Source organism: Monodon monoceros, unplaced genomic scaffold, assembly GCF_005190385.1.
Source record: "Monodon monoceros isolate NGI ecotype Baffin Bay Population unplaced genomic scaffold, NGI_Narwhal_1 Super_Scaffold_21, whole genome shotgun sequence".
NCBI lineage: Eukaryota > Metazoa > Chordata > Mammalia > Artiodactyla > Monodontidae > Monodon > Monodon monoceros.
This window is the reverse complement of record NW_021703778.1, coordinates 78,275,472-78,297,399: the sequence shown is the minus strand read 5'-3', so window position 1 is coordinate 78,297,399 and position 21,928 is coordinate 78,275,472. Positions and strand designations below refer to the sequence as shown.

General features: G+C 37.0%; 1 protein-coding gene across 1 annotated transcript in view; it reads right to left on the bottom strand.

Annotated features, from left to right (window-relative positions):
* SCAPER (S-phase cyclin A associated protein in the ER) overlaps window positions 1–21,928 on the bottom strand; it is a 459,896-nt gene that overhangs the window by 350,822 nt on the left and 87,146 nt on the right. Inside the window, 2 exon segments of the mRNA XM_029238862.1 lie at window positions 10,336–10,496; window positions 20,890–21,006. Coding sequence (XP_029094695.1) covers window positions 10,336–10,496; window positions 20,890–21,006 — 278 coding nt within the window.

Below are 21,928 nucleotides of genomic sequence, written 5' to 3'. Positions count from 1 at the left end.
CAAGGAAGAAATAGAAAATATGAACAGTCCAATCACAAGCGCTGAAATTGAAACTGTGATTAAAATCTTCCAACAGAGGGCTTCCGTGATGGCGCAGTGGTTGAGAGTCCGCCTGCCGATGCAGGGGACACGGGTTCATGCCCCCGTCCGGGAAGATCCCACATGCCGCGGAGCGGCTGGGCCCGTGAGCGATGGCTGCTGAGCCTGCGCGTCCGGAGCCTGTGCTCCACAACGGGAGAGGCCGCAATGGTGAGAGCCCTGTGTACCGCAAAAAAAAAAAAAAAAAAAAAAATCTTCCAACAAACAAAAGCCCAGGACCAGATGGATTCACAGGCAAATTCTATCAAACATTTAGGGAAGAGCTAACACATCTCCTTCTCAAACTCTTCCAAAATATAGCAGAGGGAGGAACACTCCCCAAGTCATTCAATGAGGCCACCATCACCCTGACACCAAAACCAGACAAAGATGTCACAAAGAAAGAAAACTACAGGTTAATATCGCTGTTGAACATAAATGCAAAAATCCTGAACAAAATACTAGCAAACAGAATCCAACAGCATCTTAAAAGGATCATACACCATGATCAAGTGGGGTTTATCCCAGGAATGCAAGGATCCTTCAATATACGCAAATCCCTGAATGTGATACACCATATTAACAAATTGAAGGCGAAAAACTATATGATCATCTCAACAGATGCAGAAAAAGCTTTCGACAAAATTCAACACCCATTTAAGATAAAAACCCTCCAGAAAGTAGGCATAGAGGGAACTTTCCTCAACATAATAAAGGACATATATGACAAACCCACAGCCAACTTCGTCCTCAATGGGGAAAAACTGAAAGCATTTCCACTATGATCAGGAACAAGACAAGGTTGCCCACTCTCACCACTATTATTTTAACATAGTTTTGGAAGTTTTAGCCACAGCAATCAGAGAAGCAAAAGGAATAAAAGGAATCCAAAACAGAAAAGAAGAAGTAAAGCTGTCACTGTTTGCAGATGACATGATGCTATACATAGAGAACCCTAATGATGCTACCAGAAAACTACTAGAGCTAATCAATGAATTTGGTAAAGTTGCAGGATACAAAATTAATGCACAGAAATCTCTTGCATTTCTATACACTAATGCTGAAAAATCTGAAAGTGAAATTAAGAGAACACTCCCATTTACCATGGCAACGAAAAGAATAAAATATCTAGGAATAAACCTACCTAAGGAGACAAAAGATCTGTGTGCAGAAAATTATAAGACACTGATGAAAGAAACTGAAGATGATACAAATAGATGGAGAGATGTACCATGTTCTTGGATTGGAAGAATCAACATTGTGAAAATGATTCTAGTACCCAAATCAATCTACAGATTCAATGCAATCCCTATCAAACTTCCACTGGCATTTTTTCACAGAACTAGAACGAAAAATTTCACAATTCGTATGGAAACATAAAAGACCCTGAACAGTTAAAGCAATCTTGAGAAAGAAAAATGGAGCTGGAGGAATCAGACTCCCTGACTTCAGACTATACTACAAAGCTACAGTAATCAAGACAGTATGGCACTGGCACAAAAACAGAAATATAGATCAATGGAACTGAACAGAAAGCTCCGAGATAAACCCACGCACATATGGTCACCTTATCTTTGATAAAGGAGGCAAGAGTATACAATGTAGGAAAGACTGACTCTTCAATAAGTGGTGATGGGAAAACTGGACAGGTACATGTAAAAGAATGAAATTAGAATACTCGCTAACACCATACACAAAAATAAACTCAAAATGGATTAAAGACCTAAATGTAAGGCCAGACTCTATAAAACTCTTAGAGGAAAACATAGGCAGAACACTCTATGACATAAATCACAGCAAGATCCTTTTTGACCCACCCTCTAGAGAAATGGAAATAAAAACAAAAATAAACAAATGTAACCTCAGGATACTTAAAAGCTTTTTTGCACAGCAAAGGAAAACATAAACAAGATGAAAAGACAACCCTCAGAATGGGAGAAAATATTTGCAAATGAAGCAACTGACAAAGGATTAATCTCCAAAATATACAAGCAGCTCAATATCAAAAAAACAAACAACCCAATCCAAAAATGGGTAGGAGACCTAAATAGACATTTCTCCAAAGAAGATATACAGATTGTCAACAAACAGATGAAAGGATGCTCAACATCACTAATCATTAGAAAAATGCAAATCAAAACTCCAATGAGGTATCACCTCACACCAGTCAGAATGGCCATCATCAAAAAATCTACAAACAATAAATGCTGGAGAGGGTGTGGAGAAAAGGGAACCCTCTTGCACTGTTGGTGGGAATGTAAATTGATACAGCCACTATGGAGAACAATATGGAGGTTCCTTAAAAATCTAAAACTAGAACTACCATATGACCCAGCAATCCCACTACTGGGCATATATCCTGAGAAAACCATAATTCAAAAAGAGTCATGGGCTTCCCTGGTGGCGCAGTGGTTGAGAGTCCGCCTGCTGATGCAGGGGACATGGGTTCGTGCCCCGGTCCGGGAAGATCCCACATGCCACGGAGCGGCTGGGCCCGTGAGCCATGGCCACTGAGCCTGCGCGTCTGGAGCCTGTGCTCCGCAACGGGAGAGGCCACAACAGTGAGAGGCCCGCGTACCGAAAAAAAAAAAAAAAAGAGTCATGTACCACAATGTTCACTGCAGCACTATTTACAACAGCCAGAACAAGGAAGCAACCTAAGTGTCCATCGACAGATGAATGGATAAAGAAGATGTGGCACATATATACAATGGAATGTTACTCAGCCATAAAAAGAAATGAAACTGAGTTATTTGTAGTGAGGTGGATGGACCTAGAGTCGTTCATACAGAGTGAAGTAAGTCAGGAAGGGAAAAAGAAATACCGTATGCTTGCTCATATATATGGAATCTAAAGGAAAAGAAAGAAAATGGTTCTGATGAACCTAGGGGCAGGACAGGAATGAAAACACAGACATAGAGAATGGACTTGAGGACACGGGGAAGGGAAAGGTAAGCTGAGACTAAGTGAGAGAGTAACACCGACATATATACACTACCAAATGTAATATAGCTAGTGGGAAGCAGCTGCATAGGACAGGGAGATCAGCTCGGTGTTTTGCAACCACCTAGAGGGGTGGGGTATGAAGGGTGGGAATGAGACGCAAAAGGGAGGGTATATGGGGATATACGTATGCATATAGTGATACAACAGAAAGTAACACAACATTGTAAAGCAATTATACTCCAGTAAAGATGTTAAAGGAAAAAAGAAAAAGAAAAAAAAAAAAGCTCTGGAATAATCCCAACCTGACTGTGATTTGTTATCATTTTTATTTATCGCTGTATTTAATTCACTAATATGTTGTTCAAGAGAAAATGTTTTATTATAATATCCTTTTTAGGTTTTGATATTAAGGTTATAAAATGATCTCTCTTTTATTCTGAGGAAGAGTTTCTTTAAGATTGAATGTATCTTTACCTAAAATGTTTGGAAGAATTCACAGGTGAAGCCATTTTGACCTGGAATTTTCTTTGTGAAAAAATGTTTCATTATTAACCCACATTTTTTTACATTCCTTCAAGTTTTTCTAATTCTTGCTATGCAACTTCTGTTATGTTTTTCAAGTTATTTGTTAATTTTTTCTAAATTTCTAAATTTAGTGTGTAATATTGCTCATAATTTCTTTTTAATATTTTGGGGATCTGTGCCAATGCCCCTGTTTCATTCCTGGTGCTAGGCCTTGTCTCCTTTTTTTCTTGGTATTACTAGAAGTCTGTTAATTTTATTGGTCTATTTGAAGAACTACATTTTGGCTTTGTTAACTTTTCTCTATTCTCACCTGTATTTTTCCTTCCATATTCCCTGGGTCTAGCTTGTTCTTTTCTAACTTCTTGAGATGGACAGAGTATGGATTTTAGGTTTTCCTCCTTTCTAATTGGTGTAATTGAAGCTAGAAAATTTCCTCAAAGCATAGCTTTACCCTAATCCCAAAGATTTCAAATGTTCATTTTTATTCAACTGACATTTTCTAATTTTCAGTGTGATTTCTTCCCTGACTCATGGATTATTCAGATATATATTCCAAAATTCCAAAAATCTGAAAATTGTACAGCTACATTTTTGTAATTAATTTCTAACTTCATTCCACTGTGTTAAGACAGGCAGAATAAGTTCAATCATCTGAAAGTTATTGAAACTTGTTTACTGTGTCAATTTTGGTAAATATTCCATGAGTGCTTGAATATGTATTTGGACTTACAGCCATGACAAAGTAGCCTGTATTAAAATTAATCTTCTTCCTGCCAAACAGAACTACAAGAGCTAGACGAAATATATAAATGAATTGTTTAAAGGCATTGGAAAGCAACCAGTATAGGCAAGACTTAAGGAACTACAATTCCTGAGAATAGGGACAACAACATGAGATCCACATTCACCCTAGAATTTTCCCTGAAGACTGCTGGAATTCACAGTGTAGGAAAGTGAGTTCTAGCAGAAACCAGCAGTCCTATCTAGCTAAGACAGATATTGGAGTTCGATGAGTCTAAAGCAACTGGGGCTACAGGGGAAAAAATCTTGGAGAGGGGGAAACTGCAGGAAAGTAAGCCAAAAGAATCTGCATTCAATCTTCCCCTAAGAAGTCTGACAACTGCTAAGCTTTGCATATACAGGGCAAGATTCCAAGACACCCAGCAGAAAACAGCAGCTGGGATGCTAATGAACTAAGCAGATATTGTAGCAACTGTATGGTGCCGAGGAAACAAAAGTTGGAACTCAGGAATGAAGTGGTCTTGGCAAGCACCCCAGGTTTTCAATTGAGACTCCAAAAGGAACAAGAAAAAACTAAAACACATCAACTTTAATAAAACCTCAAGCCAAACCTTGACAGGATTAAGGTGTTCTGCTTGTTCTCTACCTTACTGCCATAAAAAAACTATACATTTTTAGAAGAAGTCTCTATAACTTTTAGTATACAATGTTAAACATTCAATTAAATATGAGGCATCATAATCAAAAAGAGTAAAATAACTCTAAACTGCCCCAAAACTGTTTTTTAAACTAACAAACTCACAGATGTTTCAAACATTTTACTTTTCAGACACAAATTTTTTAAATAGCTATTATTAATATGTTCAAGAAAATATGGATTAGACATAGAGAACAGAGGATGAGTAGAATGACTAGAAGACATATCAGTAAAAAGTTTCCAGATTGAAGTATCAAAAGGGAAAAAAATGGAAAAAAAAAGCATTAGTTGTTAGACATATCAATTATGTCAAGTTCATTAATCAGGTTGTTTAGATATTTTTTATCTTTACTGATCTTTATCTACAGGTACTATCATTTCAGATAGTTATGGTAAAATCTCCCAGTGTAAATATAGACTTTTTTTCAATTTTTCCTTTCAGTCCTTTCAGGGTTTGCTTTATATGTTTTAAAGATATGTTATGTACATATAAATTTAGAGTTACTTTATCTCTCTGTTGAAATGACCCTTTAATAATTTTTAAAAATCTCTAAAATGTTGCTTGGCTACTCTTATTTCATCTGGTAACAATACTAGCTTTGATTTGAATGGGGTATGTATAGAATATCTTTCCCTGCCTTTTTCTTTTGACTTTTCTACATCTTAATATTGAAGGTGTATCTCTTATAAGCAGAATACAATTGGGCTTTTTTTTTTTTTTTGGTGGTACACGGGACTCTCACTGTTGTGGCCTCTCCCATTGCGGAGCACAGGCTCCGGATGCACAGGCTCAGTGGCCATGGTTCACGGGCCTAGCCGCTCCGCGGCATGTGGGATCTTCCCGGACCGGGGCACGAACCCATGTCCCCTGCATCGGCAGGCGGACTCTCAACCACTGCGCCACCAGGGAAGCCCCTATTTTTAAAAGTGTTATAATCTTCATTTTTAAAATTTAATATTTAGACCATTTACATTTAATGTAGGGATTGATACACTTACTTCTATTACATTATAATTCTTTTTTTGATTTGTCTTATGTGTTTTGTGTTTCTTTTTTTCCTCTTCTCTTGCTTTCTTTTGGATTGATCAAAAAGATTATTAGTTGAACATTCGTTTATTCTTCTTTGTGGTTTTCCTGAATTTATAACACAGTGTTGACTTATGTCTAATGCAAACGTGCACTTTTGTAACTTCTTAGACAATGTTAGAACCTAGAAAATATAAACTCCATTTATTCCTCTCTTATCTTTTGGGTTACTGTCATAAATTTTCATTCTACATATATGTCAAGCTCCACAAGACATTGTTTCACACAGTCAATACACATTTAAGGTTATCTGCATGTTTATTCCTTCTAGTTTTTTTCATTCCTTCATGCATTTCTGGGATGCTATCTGGAATCATTTTCCTGCCATCTGAAGAACTCTGTGGTTTTTTTTAGTGTAGGTCTGACTACAAATTCTCTCAATTTTTATTCATCTAGAACTACCTTTATTTCACCTTCATTTTTGAAGGTTATTTTTTGCTGGATGCAGAATTCTGTCTCTCCAGTTATTTTCTTTCAGCACCTTAAAGATCTCATTCCACTGCCATCTGGCTTTCATCAGCTATAAGTTGACTCTTGCTCATTTTAAGTCTTTTTTTTTTTTTTAAAGCTGTGACTACTTGCAAAGATTTTCTCTTTCTTTGATTTTTAATATTTTTATTATATTGCATCTAGATGAGATTTGTTTTATATTTTTCGTACTTGGAGTTTATAGTGGTTCTTGAATATAAGACAGTATCTTTTGACAGTTTGGGGAAATCTTCAGTGATTACCTCCTCAAAGGTTGCTTTTGTACCATTCATTCCATCCCTTCCAACTCCACTTACAGGTGTGCCTCTTATGCTCTTCTCTGCATTCTCCTCTCTCTCTCTCTTTTCTCTCCATGATATAGCCTCAGTATTTTCTACTGACTTAGAATTAATTCAATCCCAACTCTCCTAAATTTTAAATCTCTTCTCAGTGTGGGTAAACACATTAGTTGTTTTAAGAATTTCATTTATCTTCCTGGATTCCTCCCTTCCAGGGCACTGTGACCATAAAAAAATCTGGACTGGCTGCTATCTAGACATTTACACAGCAATCATCCTGGGATCACCACCACAGAATTATTACCTTTGCCTCTTCTCTGTACTGGCTCCCTCTGGTAGTGACAGTGTCCATAGAGTTAAAAATCTTTTGAGACCTAGAATGTTTGAAAATGTCTTTAATCTACTCTCACATCTAATGTATAATTTGGCTGGACATAGGATTTTAGCTTAGAAATTATTTTCCTCCAGAATTCTGAAGACATTGCTCAATTTTCTTGTGGCTTCTAGTGATAATTCTGCAAAAGCAGGTGTCATCCCGATTCTTGGTCATTTGTATATAAACTGATTCTTTTCTCTAATTTTTTAGAGCCTCTCATCATCTGTAGTACTTATAAATTTCCCAACTTTTTTTTTTTTTTTTTTGCGATACGCGGGCCTCTCACTGCTGTGGCCTCTCCCGTTGCGGAGCACAGGCTCCGGACACACAGGCTCAGCGGCCATGGCTCACGGGCCCAGCCGCTCCGCAGCATGTGGGATCTTCCTGGACCGGGGCACGAACCCGTGTCCCTTGCATTGGCAAGCAGACTCTCAACCACTGCGCCACTAGGGAAGCCCCTCCCAACATGTTCTGATGTCACTGCAGTTTCATCCATTATAGTGGGCACTTAATGGGCCCTTTTGGTTAAAAACTTATTATCTTTCTGTTAAACAAAATTTCCTTTAATTATTTCATGACTTCTTCCTTTTCCTTTATCTTTCTAGAATCCATGTTATTCAAATAGTGGATAGTCCAGTATCTATTTTTATATAATAAGCCTAAAACTTAGCATCTTAAAATACTATGTTATTTCCATGCAATTCTTTGACTCAGGAATCTGAAGAGTGCTCAGTTTGGTGGGGGGAGGTGTAGGAGGGGGTTCATCTCATCTCCATATGGTGTCAGCAAGGGTGATTCAACTGAGACCAGAGAATTCATGATAGCTTCACCACATGCCCAAATCTTTCATACTAGTTACTGGCTGAGACTAAGTTCTTCTCCTGGCCACTTTCTCTTCACATGGTCTCTCATTATTCAGCAGCCTATCTTGGGCTTCTTTACATGGTAGCTGGCTTCCAACGAGGAGAAAATTGAAGCTGCAAGCCCTCTTACCAGCTAGGTTGGGAATTTACCAAACCTCACTCTAGATACATTCTATTGATTATATCAAGTCACAGGACCAACCAAAGATTTAAGGCGAGGGAAAACAGAATCTACCACTCGACAGTGGAAGTGGCATGCATGCACAGGGATGAGAGAAACTGTTCACACCCATCTTTGCAGACAATCTACCACAGTCCACTATCTGGCTTCAGATTGCCTAAGTCTTCCAAGACTACCAGACATTCATCAATTAGAGAATCAGCCTTGAAGACCAATATCTCATGATCTATATCAGATTTGGATGTGTTCCTCAGGTGTGGGTTCTCTTGATCTGGAAACCTGGCAGTTCAAGTAGAAGAGGGCTTGAAGTGGAAGCGAGATTGAGGCATCTCAACATTATCTTTATCCATAGTCTTCTACTTAGTCTCGTTGTTTGCAATACAGTACCCCCACCTTCCAATGTGTCTGGTATCTCTCAGGTCAAATACCATCTTTTGTACCTTCTCTAGAAACTAAACCTCCAATATTCTGTAGGGTGAGAGAGATACATCTACTCTCATCCTACTATTCAGAGTTATGGGGAAGTGGGGAGGATTCGAGATTCTTCTTATAATCCCTACCTATACCCTCACTTCCAGAGATACCTGCTCCCACCAATTTCTGATCCTTTTGGAAATTATGTGGATCAAATTGGATTGCTTGACAGTTTTGCCCACCCTCTAAGCTGAGGATTCAGCTAGCTTACTCAAATGTCACAACTGGTCTTGCTATTTTCCAACTTTCAAAAATTTGTTCATATCATCTCTTCTCCTGTCTCTTTTTCCTTAAGTCCTTTCATATCATTTTAGTTGAGTCTGGGGAAAAAGCAAAGTAACTGCATGTGCTCACTCTATCATCTTTAACAAAAATCAATTTTATAGCATATCATTACAAACTTGAGTACTATACCTACTGTAATTATAAATTACTTAAGATATACACCATAATTCACTGTGCAAAACAGTGCATCAAAACCCCACAACTGAAAACCAAAGTGGTCAAAAACAAAATTCCTTGGTATATTAACGAGTATTTTTAAGCCTAGTCATAATGAAGATCTATCATTTCACTTCAACCAAACGGGTCACACTCATAAATAATCTGAGAGTACTGCTTTAAACAAAACCATGATACATGCTAATACTATAATTCCTTTAAGTTCTTTTGCAGTTTTGATTTTTTAACACATTTCTCTCAGACTTTCAAGACACAGACACTAAACTTCATGATTCCACATTTTCCTACCTTTTCCTAAGAAAGAACTCATACCAACTCTCAATTTTCTACTTTCTCAATAGAGAAAGCAAGGGCAATATATTCCATAAAAGTAAGGTATATATCTGAAATAAGCCAATCGCACTTACTGAGACCAAAATGGAAAAACAGTGCAACAACAACATCAATAATGCAAAGGTGGCAATACCTTTGTTATATCCAATAAAACATTTCTTTATGAACCAAAAAACTCCAAAGTGATCCTTCATTGAATAGAAAAGAAAGCAGTATTCTCAAGTTGTTCCTTAACTAATAAGACAAACTCATTATTACTTACTATCACTCTAAAATCCAAGCCTCTAAAGATGTATAAAAATCCACTCTGGATTTATGAAGGAAACTCCTATGGAATCAATTCAGATGAGTCTTCAGAATTACAGCCCTTCTATTTATTTTTGCCCCTTTATTATTCTGATGGTATGGAAAACAGATATGTGAGTAAGGATAAACACATGATATTATTTTAGTACCCAAACAATATTTAAATATTAATGAAATGAAGTACTGACATGACATTTTAAAGTGTATACTACCTAGAAGATGAACTACTTTATTTCTTTTCTACTTATAAATGAACTGACAAAAGATATCATTCTCCTTAAAGTATACACAGGGCAAACCTGAGACTAGAATGACCTCCAAAAGTTTTCATACAGTTTTTAAGATGATTTTATGATTTTAACTAAGGCAAATTAACATCATATAAATGATGCACAAAGATAAATATATAATGTTATTAGCACCAAATTCAAATAAAATAAATATCTTCACATAAATCTACTTGTCTAATACATACAAAGGTTGATTCAAAGTCACTTGCCATTTTTGCGGGAAGGCTTCTGCACTGTCATTGTTGGGCAAGACGGGGCAGGTGCTACATCCGAAGAAGCAGTAGAGCCTGTATGATGAGCCTTTACCTTGTCAGCCCAACTGACACCTGTGGGAGCCAGACGCGGAGCAGCCACTGTGCCAGGTGAACCCCTATGGAGAAAATGACAGCATTTAATAAATCAAATATAAGTTAAAATTTTAAATATATAGTTAATATATTTAAATTTTAAATGCATTATGTGTGTGTGTGTGTATCCACATATATAGAATAACATACTACCACAGCAATTTAAGGCAAATATACTCATAAATTTATCTTTTTCTAATACCTCATTAATATACCATATTATATGGGAACAAATATAACAAAAAAGCTCTCACCAGACTGGTTTAAAAGAAAATTTCAGTTAAATGGGGAATCTTAAAAAAATGCATATATTTTTTATTTAAAATTTTATTTTCATTTAAAACTCATAACTTTTAATATAAATGTGCATTAATTTGCCAATTTATCAATGTAGGCATTATTAAAACAGGCTTTTTTTGTGTATATTATTTCATACATGATGCCTCATTGACAATGTCCAATTTTGTTTTCTTTAAAATGGAGTGATACTTTAGTGACACCTATTAAATAATCTTAGTACACAATCCTCCTCAATTTTAATAATAATTTCCCCAATCTTTCACAGTTGTCCTATCCACTCATCTGACAGCAAAACTTTAACAGTTCACTTTATGAAAGCTTTCCAAAAACTTACCTTAGTTTTCACAGAAACAATGACTCTTTTACACTCACATTTTAGTGGTTTACTTAATATTTAAGTTATGAGTTAATATATAGACAACTTGAATAAACAAGTTTGGTAACTAACTGCATAGTCTAAAGCATTTAACTCAACCAGGAAGAACAGAATTGCGCATATATACTAAAGTAAGCCTATAAGCCACAATCTTTCAGCGTGCTTAAACATGTTTTACAATGATAATAAAGAGTCTCAATTAATCCAATGACATAATACATGGAGATCAGTATGAGAACCTTTACTATGCATGCATTAAAGACTTCCAGGTTAAAATAAACCATGTACTATACAATACTCTGAACCACAGACTAATGGACTGCATTACAGGGAAATTTCCCTTAAACTGGTGATAGAATATAAAAACATTTGGTTTCATTTGCTTATATGTATTTCCCCCACTCCATAAGGTCCAATTATTATAAGGTCCCAAAGTCCATCAACCTTCACCTAAGGCAATATTATCTAATAATCTCATATGAAAGCAAAAAATTGGTTCTACTGAATAACACTTTATGAGCTCTTAGTAAGGGCCAAGTATTGATACAATGCCAGATGCTTGTGATAGAGAAGATATGACAAACATCTTGCCTTAAAGAAGGTCATAATAAAGTACAAAGAGTAAACAAACATTAAAAATTTTAACACACTGAGGGTTTGAGGCAGCTGCTGTCGTGGGGTGGATAAGGCAAATCAGCAAGCCACTCCAGTAGCCAGTCACAGGAGAGCAATGCTTTGGACCTGCCATCAGCTTATGACACATGGGATTATGTGTTGCAGAGGCCCAGCTAGGAGGTCCACAGTGAGGCTTTTAGTCCTGAGGGAGCCCTTTCTATTCCTTGCTCTTGTGATGTGGATCCAGCTGTGTGGCTGACAGGGTCTTGGTGCTCCTGCCTGAGCCTCTGAGGTGGGAAAGCCAAATACAGAACACTGGACCATCAGAGACCTCCCGGCCCCACATAATATCAATTGGCGAGAGCTCTCACAGACATCTCCGTCTCAGTGCTAAGACCCACATGCACCCAACGGCCAGCAAATTCCAGTGCTGGATGTCCCATGCCAAACAACTAGCAAGACAGGAACACAACCCTATCCATTAGCAGAGAGGCTGCCTAAAATCATACTAAGTTCACAGACACCCCAAAGCACACAACCGCATGCGGCCCTACCCACCAGAAAGACAAGATCCAGCCCCACCCACCAGAACACAGGCACCAGTCCCCTCTACCAGGAAGCCTATACAAGTCACTAAACCAACCTCACCCACTGAGGGCAGAAACCGAACACAACAGGAACTACGAACATGCAGCCCGCAAAAAGGAGACCCGAAACACAGTAAGTTGAGCAAAATGAGAAGACAGAGAAATACACAGCAGATGAAGGAGCAAAGTAAAAACCCACCACACCAAACAAATGAAGAGGAATTAGGCAGTCTACCTGAAAAAGAATTCAGAGTAATGATAGTAAAGATGATCCAAAATCTTGGAAACAGAATAGAAAAAACAGAAGAAATGTTTAACAAGGACCTAGAAGAACTAATGAGCAAACGAAAAATGATGAACAACACAATAAATGAAATTTAAAATTCTCCAGAAGGAAGCAATAGCAGTATAGCTGAGGCAGAAAAATGGATAAGTGCAGAGAAAGTAAAATAGTGGAAATAACTACCACAGATCAGAAGAAAAAAGAATGAAAAGAATTGAGGACAGTCTCAGAGACCTCTGGGACAACACTGAATGCACCAACATTCAAATTATAGGGGTCCCAGAAGAAGAAGAGAAAAAGAAAGGGACTGAGAAAATAGTTGAAGAGATTATGGCTGAAAACTTCACTAATATGGGAAAGGAAATAGTCAATAAAGTAAACGAAGCACAGAGAGTCCTATACAGGATAAATCCAAGGAGAAACACGCAAAGACACAAATAATTCAAGCTATCACAAATTAAATACAAAGAAAAAATATTAAAAGCAGCAAGGGAAAAGCAACAAATAACATACAAGAGAATTCCCATAAGGTTAACAGCTGATCTTTCAGCAGAAACTCTGCAACCAAGAAGACAGTGGCAGGACATATTTAAAGTGATGACAAGGAAAAACTCACAACCAAGATTACTCTCCCCAGCAAGGATCTCATTCAGATTCAACAGAGAAATTAAAACCTTTACAGACAAGCAAAAGTTAAGAGAATTCAGCACCACCAAACCAGCTTTACAATAAATGCTAAAGGAACTTCTCTAGGCAGGAAACACAAGAGAAGGAAAAGACCTACAATAACAAACCCACAACAATTAAGAACATGATAGAACTACCATATGACGCAGCAATCCCACTACTGGGCATATAATCTGAGAAAACCATAATTCAAAGAGTCATGTACCAAAATGTTCATTGCAGCTGTATTTACAATAGCCAGGACATGGAAGCAACCTAAGTATCCATCAACAGATGAATGGATAAAGAAAATGTGGCACATATATACAATGGAATATTACTCAGCCATAAAAAGAAATGAAATTGAGTTATTTGTAGTAAGGTGGATGGACCTAGAGTCTGTCATACAGAGTGAAGTAAGTCACAAAGAGTAAAACAAATACCGTATGCTAACACATATATATGGAATCTAAGAAAAAAAAAAGTCATGAAGAACCTAGGGGTAAGACGGGAATAAAGACACAGAACTACTAGAGCATGGACTTGAGGATACGGGGAGGGGGAAGGGTAAGCTGTGACAAAGTGAGAGAGTGGCATGGACATTATATACACTACCAAACGTAAAACAGATAGCTAGTGGGAAGTAGCCGCATAGCACAGGGAGATCAGCTAGGTGGTTTGTGACCACCTAGAGGGGTGGGATAGGGAGGGTGGGAGGGAGGGAGATGCAAGAGGGAAGAGATATGGGAACAAATATATATATGTATAACTGATTCACTTTGTTATAAAGCAGAAACTAACACACCATTGTAAAGCAGCTATACTCCAATAAAGATGTTAAAATAAAAAGAACATGGTAATAGGAACATACATATCGATAATTACCTCAAATGTAAATGGATTAAATGCTCCAACCAAAAGATATAGACTGGCTGAATGGATACAAAAACAAGAAATGTATATATGCTATATACAAGGGACCCACTTCAGACCTAGGGATACATACAGACTGAAAGTGAGGGGGTGGACAGAGATATTCCATGAAAATGGAAATGAAAAGAAAGTTGGAGTAGCAATCCTCATGTAAGACAAAATAGACTTTAAAATAAAGACTATTACAAGAGACAAAAAAGGCCACTACATAATGATTAAGGGATAAATCGAAGAAGATATAACAATTGTAAATATTTGTGCACCCAACACAGGAGCACCTCAATACATAAGGCAAATGCTAACAGCCATAAAAGGGGAAATCGACAATAACACAATGATAGTAGGGGACTATAACATCCCTCTTCCACCAAAGCACAGATCATCCAAAATGAAAATATTTAAGGAAACAAAAGCTTTAAATGACATATTAAACAAGATGGACTTAATTTATATTTGTAGGACATTCCATCCAAAAACAAAAGAATACACTTTCTTCTTAAGTGCTCAAGGAACACTCTCTAGGATAAATCATATCTTGGGTCACAAATCAAGCCTTGGTAAATTTAAGAAAATTGAAACCGTATCAAGTATCTTTTCTGACCACAATGCTATGTGACTAGAAATCAATTACAGGGAAATAAAACTGTAAAAATTACAAACACATGGAAGCTAAACAGTACACTACTAAATAACCAAGAGATCACTGAAGAAATCAAAGAGTAAATCAAAAAATACCTAGAAACAAACGACAATGAAAACACAATGACCCAAAACCTAGGGGAGGGAGCAAAAGCAGTTCTAAGAGGGAACTTTATAGCAATACAATCCTACCTCAAGAAACAAGAAACATCTCAAATAAACAACATAACCTTACATCTAAAGCAATTAGAGAAAGAAGAACAAAAAACCCGCAAAGTTAGCAGAAGGAAAGAAATCATAAGGATCAGATCAGAAATAAATGAAAAATAAATAAAGGAAACAACAGAAAGATCAATAAAACTAAAAGCTGGTACTTTGAGAAGATAAACAAAACTGATAAACCATTAGCCAGACTCATCAAGAAAATACGGAAGAAGACTCAAATCAACAGAATTAGAAATGAAAAAACAGAAGTAACAACTGACACTTCAGAAATACAAAAAATCATAAGAGATTACTACAAGCAACTATATGCCACTAAAACAGACAACCTGAAAGAAAAGGACAAATTCTTAGAAAAGCACAACCTTCCGAGACTGAACCAGGAAGAAATAGAAAATATAAACAGACCAATCACAAACAATGAAATTGAAACTGTGATTAAAAATCTTGCAATAAACAAAAGCCCAGGACCAGATGGCTTCACAGGTGAATTCTAGAGAATTCATTTAGAAAAGAGCTAATAACACCTATCCTTCTCAAACTCTTCCAAAATATAGCAGAGGGAGGAACACTCGCAAACTCATTCTACAAGGCCACCATCACCCTGATACCCAAACCAGACAAAGATATCACAAAAAAAGAAAACTACAGGCCAACATCACTGATGAACATAGACGCAAAAATCCTCAACAAAATACTAGCAAACAGAATCCAACAGCACATTAAAAGGATCATATACCATGATCAAGTAGAGTTTATCCCAGGAATGCAAGGATTCTTCAATATATGCAAATCAATCAATGTGATACACCATAATAATAAATTGAAGGATAAAAACCATATGACCATCTCAACAGAGGCAGAAAAAGCTTTCAACAAAATTGAACACCCACTTATGATAAATATGCTCCAGAAAGTAGGCACAGAGGGAACCTATCTCAACATAATAAAGGCCATATATGACAAACCCACAGCAACATGGTTCTCAATAGTGAAACTCTGAAACCATTTCCTCTAAGACCAGGAACAAAACAAGGTTGCTGACTCTCACCAAGATTGTTCAACACAGTTTTGGAAGTTTTAGCCACAGCAATCAGAGACAAAAAAGAAATAGAAGGAATCCAAATCCGAAAAGAAAAAGTAAAACTGTCACTGTTTGCAGATGACATGATACTGTACATAGAGAATCCTAAAGATGCACCAGAAAACTACTAGAGCTAATCAATGAATTTGGTAAAGTAGCAGGATAAAAATTAATGCACACAAATCTTTTGCATTCCTATACACTAAGATGAAAAATCTGAAAGAGGAATTAAGGAAACACTCCCATTTACCATTCCAACGAAAAGAATAAAATACCTAGGAATAAACCTACCTAAGGACACAAAACGCCAGTATGTGGAAAACTATAAGACACTGATGAAAGAAATTAAAGACAATACAAACAGAGAGATATAGCATGTTCTTGGACTGGAAAAATCAACATTGTGAAAATGACTATACTACCCAAAGCAATCTACAGATTCAGTGCAATCCCTATCAAACTACCAATGGCATTTTTCACAGAACTAGAACAAAAAATTTCACAACTTGTGTGGAAGCACAAAAGGCCCCAAATAACCAAAGCAATCTTGAGAAGGAAAAACAGAGCTGGAGGAATCAGGCTCCCTGACTTCAGACTATACTACAAAGCTACAGTAATCAAGACAATATGGTACTGGCACAAAAATAGAAACACAGATCAATGGAAAAGGATAGAAACCCCAAAGATAAATCCACGCACATATGGTCACCTTATCTTTGAGAACGGAGGCAAAAATATACAATGGAGAAAAGACAGCCTCTTCAATAAGTGGTGCTGGGAAAACTGGACAGGTACATGTAAAAGAATGAAATTAGAACACTTCCTAACACCATACACAAAAATAAACTCAAAATGGATTAAAGACTTAAATATAAGGCCAGACTCTATAAAACTCTCAGAAGAAAACATAGGCAGAACACTCTATGACATAAATCAAAGCAAAATCCTTTTTGACCCACCTCCTACAGAAATGGTAATAAAAACAAAAATAAACAAATGGGACCTAATGAAACTTAAAAGCTTTTGCACAGCAAAGGAAACCATAAATAAGACGAAAAGACAACCCTCAGAATGGGAGAAAATATTTGCAAATGAAGCAACTGACAAAGGATTAATCTCCAAAATATACAAGCAGCTCATGCAGCTTAATATCAGAAAAACAAACAACCCAATCCAAAAATGGCTAGAAGACCTAAATAGACATTTCTCCAAGGAAGATATACAGATTGCCAACAAACAGATGAAAGGATGCTCAACATCACTAATCATTCGAGAAATGCAAATCAAAACTACAATGAGGTATCACCTCACACCAGTCAGAATGGCCATCTTCAAGAAATCTACAAACAATAAACGCTGGAGAGGGTGTGGAGAAAAGGGAACCCTCCTGCACTGTTGGTGGGGATGTAAACTGATACAGCCACTATAGAGAAGAGTATGGAGGTTCCTTAAAAAACTAAAAATAGAACTACCATATGACCCAGCAATTCCACTACTGGGCATATATGCTGAGAAAACCATAATTCAAAAATAGTCATGTACCACAATGTTCACTGCAGCTCTATGTACAATAGCCAAGACATGGAAGCAACCTAAGTGTCCATCGACATATGAAATGGAAAAAGAATATGTGGCACATATATACACTGGAATATTACTCAGCCATGAAAAGAAAAAGAAATTGATTTGTAGTGGTGGATGGACCTAGATTCTGTCATACAGAGTGAAATAAGAAAGAGAAAAACAAATACCGTATGCTAATGCATAAATACGGAATCTAAAAAAAAAAAAAGGTCTGATGAACCTAGGGGCAGGATAGGAATAAAAACGCAGATGTAGAGAATGGACTTGAGTACATGGGGAGTGGGAAGGGTAAGTTGGGACGAACTGAGAGAGTAGCATTGACATATATACACTACCAAATGTAAAATAGCTAGTGGGAAGAAGCTGCATAGCACAGAGAGATCAGCTTGGTGCTTTGTGACCACTTAGAGGGGTGGGATAGGGAGGATGGGAGGGAGACGCAATAGGGAGGGGATATGGGGATATATGTATACATATAGTTGATTCACCTTGTTATACAGCAGAAGCTAACACACCATTGTAAAGCAATTATACTCCAATAAAGGTGTTAAAAAATATTTTTAACACATTGAAAATCTAAGTATATGCAAGGTTCAGCAGTAACAAGAGATAAAAATGACTGTGACACGGTGGGGTGGGGTGGGGTGGGCAGTGAGGGGAGCAGTAAGAAGCCATGAATAAAGGGTAAGTTTTAACAGAAGAAAGATAACTGACCAAGTAAACTACTCACCAATCCTCACACTACACATCAAATGTTAAGACTCACTCTAAAGAACTAAAGTCCAAACAAATTTTCATCTTTAAAAACAAATTTTGCCAGGGAAATTTAAGGAAAACAACAGTGATGACTGTGATGAACAATATCATAGCTGACAGAGCTGTGAATAGCATTTTGGGCAAACAGGGGCTAACTTAAAAGGAAAAGTTGGAGAAGCTGCCTCAGGAGGCAAAAAGGAGAAATGCTGATAAGTGCTTAAATTAAAAGAGTTGCCTCAGGGCTTCCCTAATCTCTCACCTCTGACTGACCTGGCTCTGAGGAAGCAGGATCTGACAGTAAAGGCAGGATTGTAAACTCCAGAGCACGGAAGACATAGTGATCACGTGTAAGACCAGACAAGAGCTAGGAGATTTACTGGTTCAAGGTGATTTACTGATTCAAGGCATTTAAGGAAACCTCTGTCAAATCATTAGTTGACAACTAAGATAACTGAGCAGAGACTTTAGTGACTACACATGACAAAGAACATAGGCTTCATAAAACTAGTTCAAGGAAGTCACTAAACAAACAAATAGCAATAAAACCACCACCACTAAACAGCCACAACAACAAATCCTGGAAAGGGTAGCAATCTGATCCCCAGAGCTGTTGCATTATATGATTTAAAATATCCAGTTTTTAACAACAACAACAAAAAAAAAACATAAGATACGCAAAGAAACAGGAAGGTATGGCTTACTCACAGACACACAAAAAGAACAGTAACTGAAAGAGGTCCTCAAGGAAGCCTCAACTTTGGACTTACTAGACAAAGACTTTACATGAGCTATTATAAATATGTTCAAATAATATCTAAGAACAAAAGGCAACCACATCTAAAAATAAAGTATGATAACATTTCATCAAATACAGAATATCAATAAAGAGAGATTAAATATAAAAAAGAACTACATAGATGTTCTGGAGTTGAAAAGTACAATAATGGAAATGAAAAATTCACCAGAGGGGCTCAACAGCATAACTGAGCTTGCAAAATAAAAAAACAGCAAATTTGAAGACAGGTAAAGTGAGACTATCTAACCCAAGAAACACAAAGAAAAAGAATGCAGGCATTTGAACAGAGTCTCAAAGACCTGTGGAACACCATCATGATTACCAGCAGAGGTATAGTGGGATTCCCAGAGGAGAGAAAGGGACAGAAGGAATATCTGCAGAAATAATGGACAAAAACTTCCCAAATTTGATGAAAAACATTCATCTACAAATCCAAAAAGCTCAACAAACCTGAAGTAGGATAAACTCAGAGATCCACACCTAAATACATCATAGTCAAACTACTGAAAACCAAAGACAAAGAGAGAATTCTGAGAGCAGCAAGAGAAAACTGAGGCATCTCATGAAAGGATTCCCAATAAGAATAACAGTTTATATCTCACCGGAAGCCACGGAAGCCAGAAGGTAGTGAGAGGACATAGTCAAAGTGCTAAAAGAAAAAGACTCTCAACCAAGAATTCTATGCACAGCAAAACTATCCTTCAAAACCTGAAGAATAAGATATTCTCAGATAAACAAAAACTGAGAAAAAATGTCACTAGCAGACCTGCCCAATAAGATATATTAAAGGGAGTTCTTCTGGTTGAAATGATAGGACACTAGACAGTAACTTGAATCCACATGAAGAAATAAAGAGGACCACTAAAAGTAACTACATAGGTAAATTCAAAAGACAAGACAAACTTATTTTTTCTTGGAACCCTTTTCTTCTCGTATGTGATATAAAAGTCAACTGCAGGGCTTCCCTGGTGGCGCAGTGGTTGAGAGTCCGCCTGCCGATGCAGGGGGCGCAGGTTCGTGCCCCGGTCTGGGAAGGTCCCACATGCTGCGGAGCGTCTGGGCCCGTGAGCCATGGCCACTGAGCCTGCGCGTCCGGAGCCTGTGCTCCGCAGCGGGAGAGGCCACGACAGTGAGAGGCCCGCGTACCGCAAAAAAAAAAAAAAAAAAAAAAAAGTCAACTGCATAAAACAATAATTATAAAACTGTGTTGATGAGATTATAATGTATAAAGATGTAATCCATATGATAATATGGATAACACAGTTTATGATATATTTAGATCATTTGTTGTAAAAGAAATTGCCAGTTGATGTTACAAATCATTTAGCATGAAATATGTTTTATGAGTTTTAATTTTTGGATCCTAATTATGTTTGAATATATAACATTTCCTGAAACCTAAACTTTACTCTCCTGGATTTTTTTAACTTTTTATTCAAACAATTTCAAACATAAACAAAAACATATACATGGATATATTTATAGTGAAATACCAGTTTTATAATACTATATTACCCACAAAAAAATTATTTACTGTAATGCAAGCCTCAGTAGGCTTTTTTGAGTTCATCTCACCCAAAATTTAAGCTTCTTCGAGCATTTGACGTTACACTTATTCTATCTGTTGACGGACTTGGAATCACATGACGTCCTGGGGACATCTTCTTTACTTCCCATGCCAATGAAGTTGGTCTGCCAATTCAAGACATACAGCAGATTAACAGAGAAAAGGGGTGGCAGGGGGAGGGGTAATCTAATCTTTTCTCTTGGTTGTTAGTGCATGAAAACATAAGCAGGTCACAATTTTTCCCTAGCGCATTGTTTTCCAGAAAGTTACCACATTACCAGTAAGTAATCCCAGATGATGCATGGTCCAGGATTTTCCACCCACTACAGCATAGCAGCATAACCGTAATTATCTAAAAAAGGGCTATGGGGTTACAAAAACAGGATATAAACTACTTATATTTTAAAAGCTTCCATACACCCAGCTAAAAACACATTAAAAAGGCAATGGTACTAATTCTGGCTGCTTGTGTCTAATATCCTTGGAGAGCTAAGTGCGCAGAACCGAGATCAAGACAGAAATACAGTGGTGAGGGTTAAAATGTAGAATACACAGGAAAATATGAAGTCTTCATCCTCTACCTCTTAATCACCTGTGAGAGTGACATCATAGACATTTCACTGCTCTTTGCTATAAAAGCTAACTCTTCCTCCTTCTTCACTGGCCCCACAACCAATCAGCTGATAGGATGCACAATCTCTACTAAAATGTTTTTTCCGAAGCAACATCTTCTTTATCCTTATGCCCTCAATCAGACCTCCATAACTCCCCAAATCTCCTTGCCTCTTACTTTCCATTTAATCTAGTGATTGTGATTTTTTTCCCATTAAAAAGTAAAATTTATTGTTAGAAAACAAGAAAATTCAGATAGATGATTATCCAAATAAAGCCTAAAGCTTTTGATAACTTATTGCTAAATTGCCTTTCAGAAAGGTTGTAACAAATTACACTTCCACCAGATGAAAAGTACCCATTTTACTTTAACGTTGCCAGTAGTTGGTATCTTGTCTTAAAATTTTCGTTGGCTTGTGAAAGAGACAACATTGC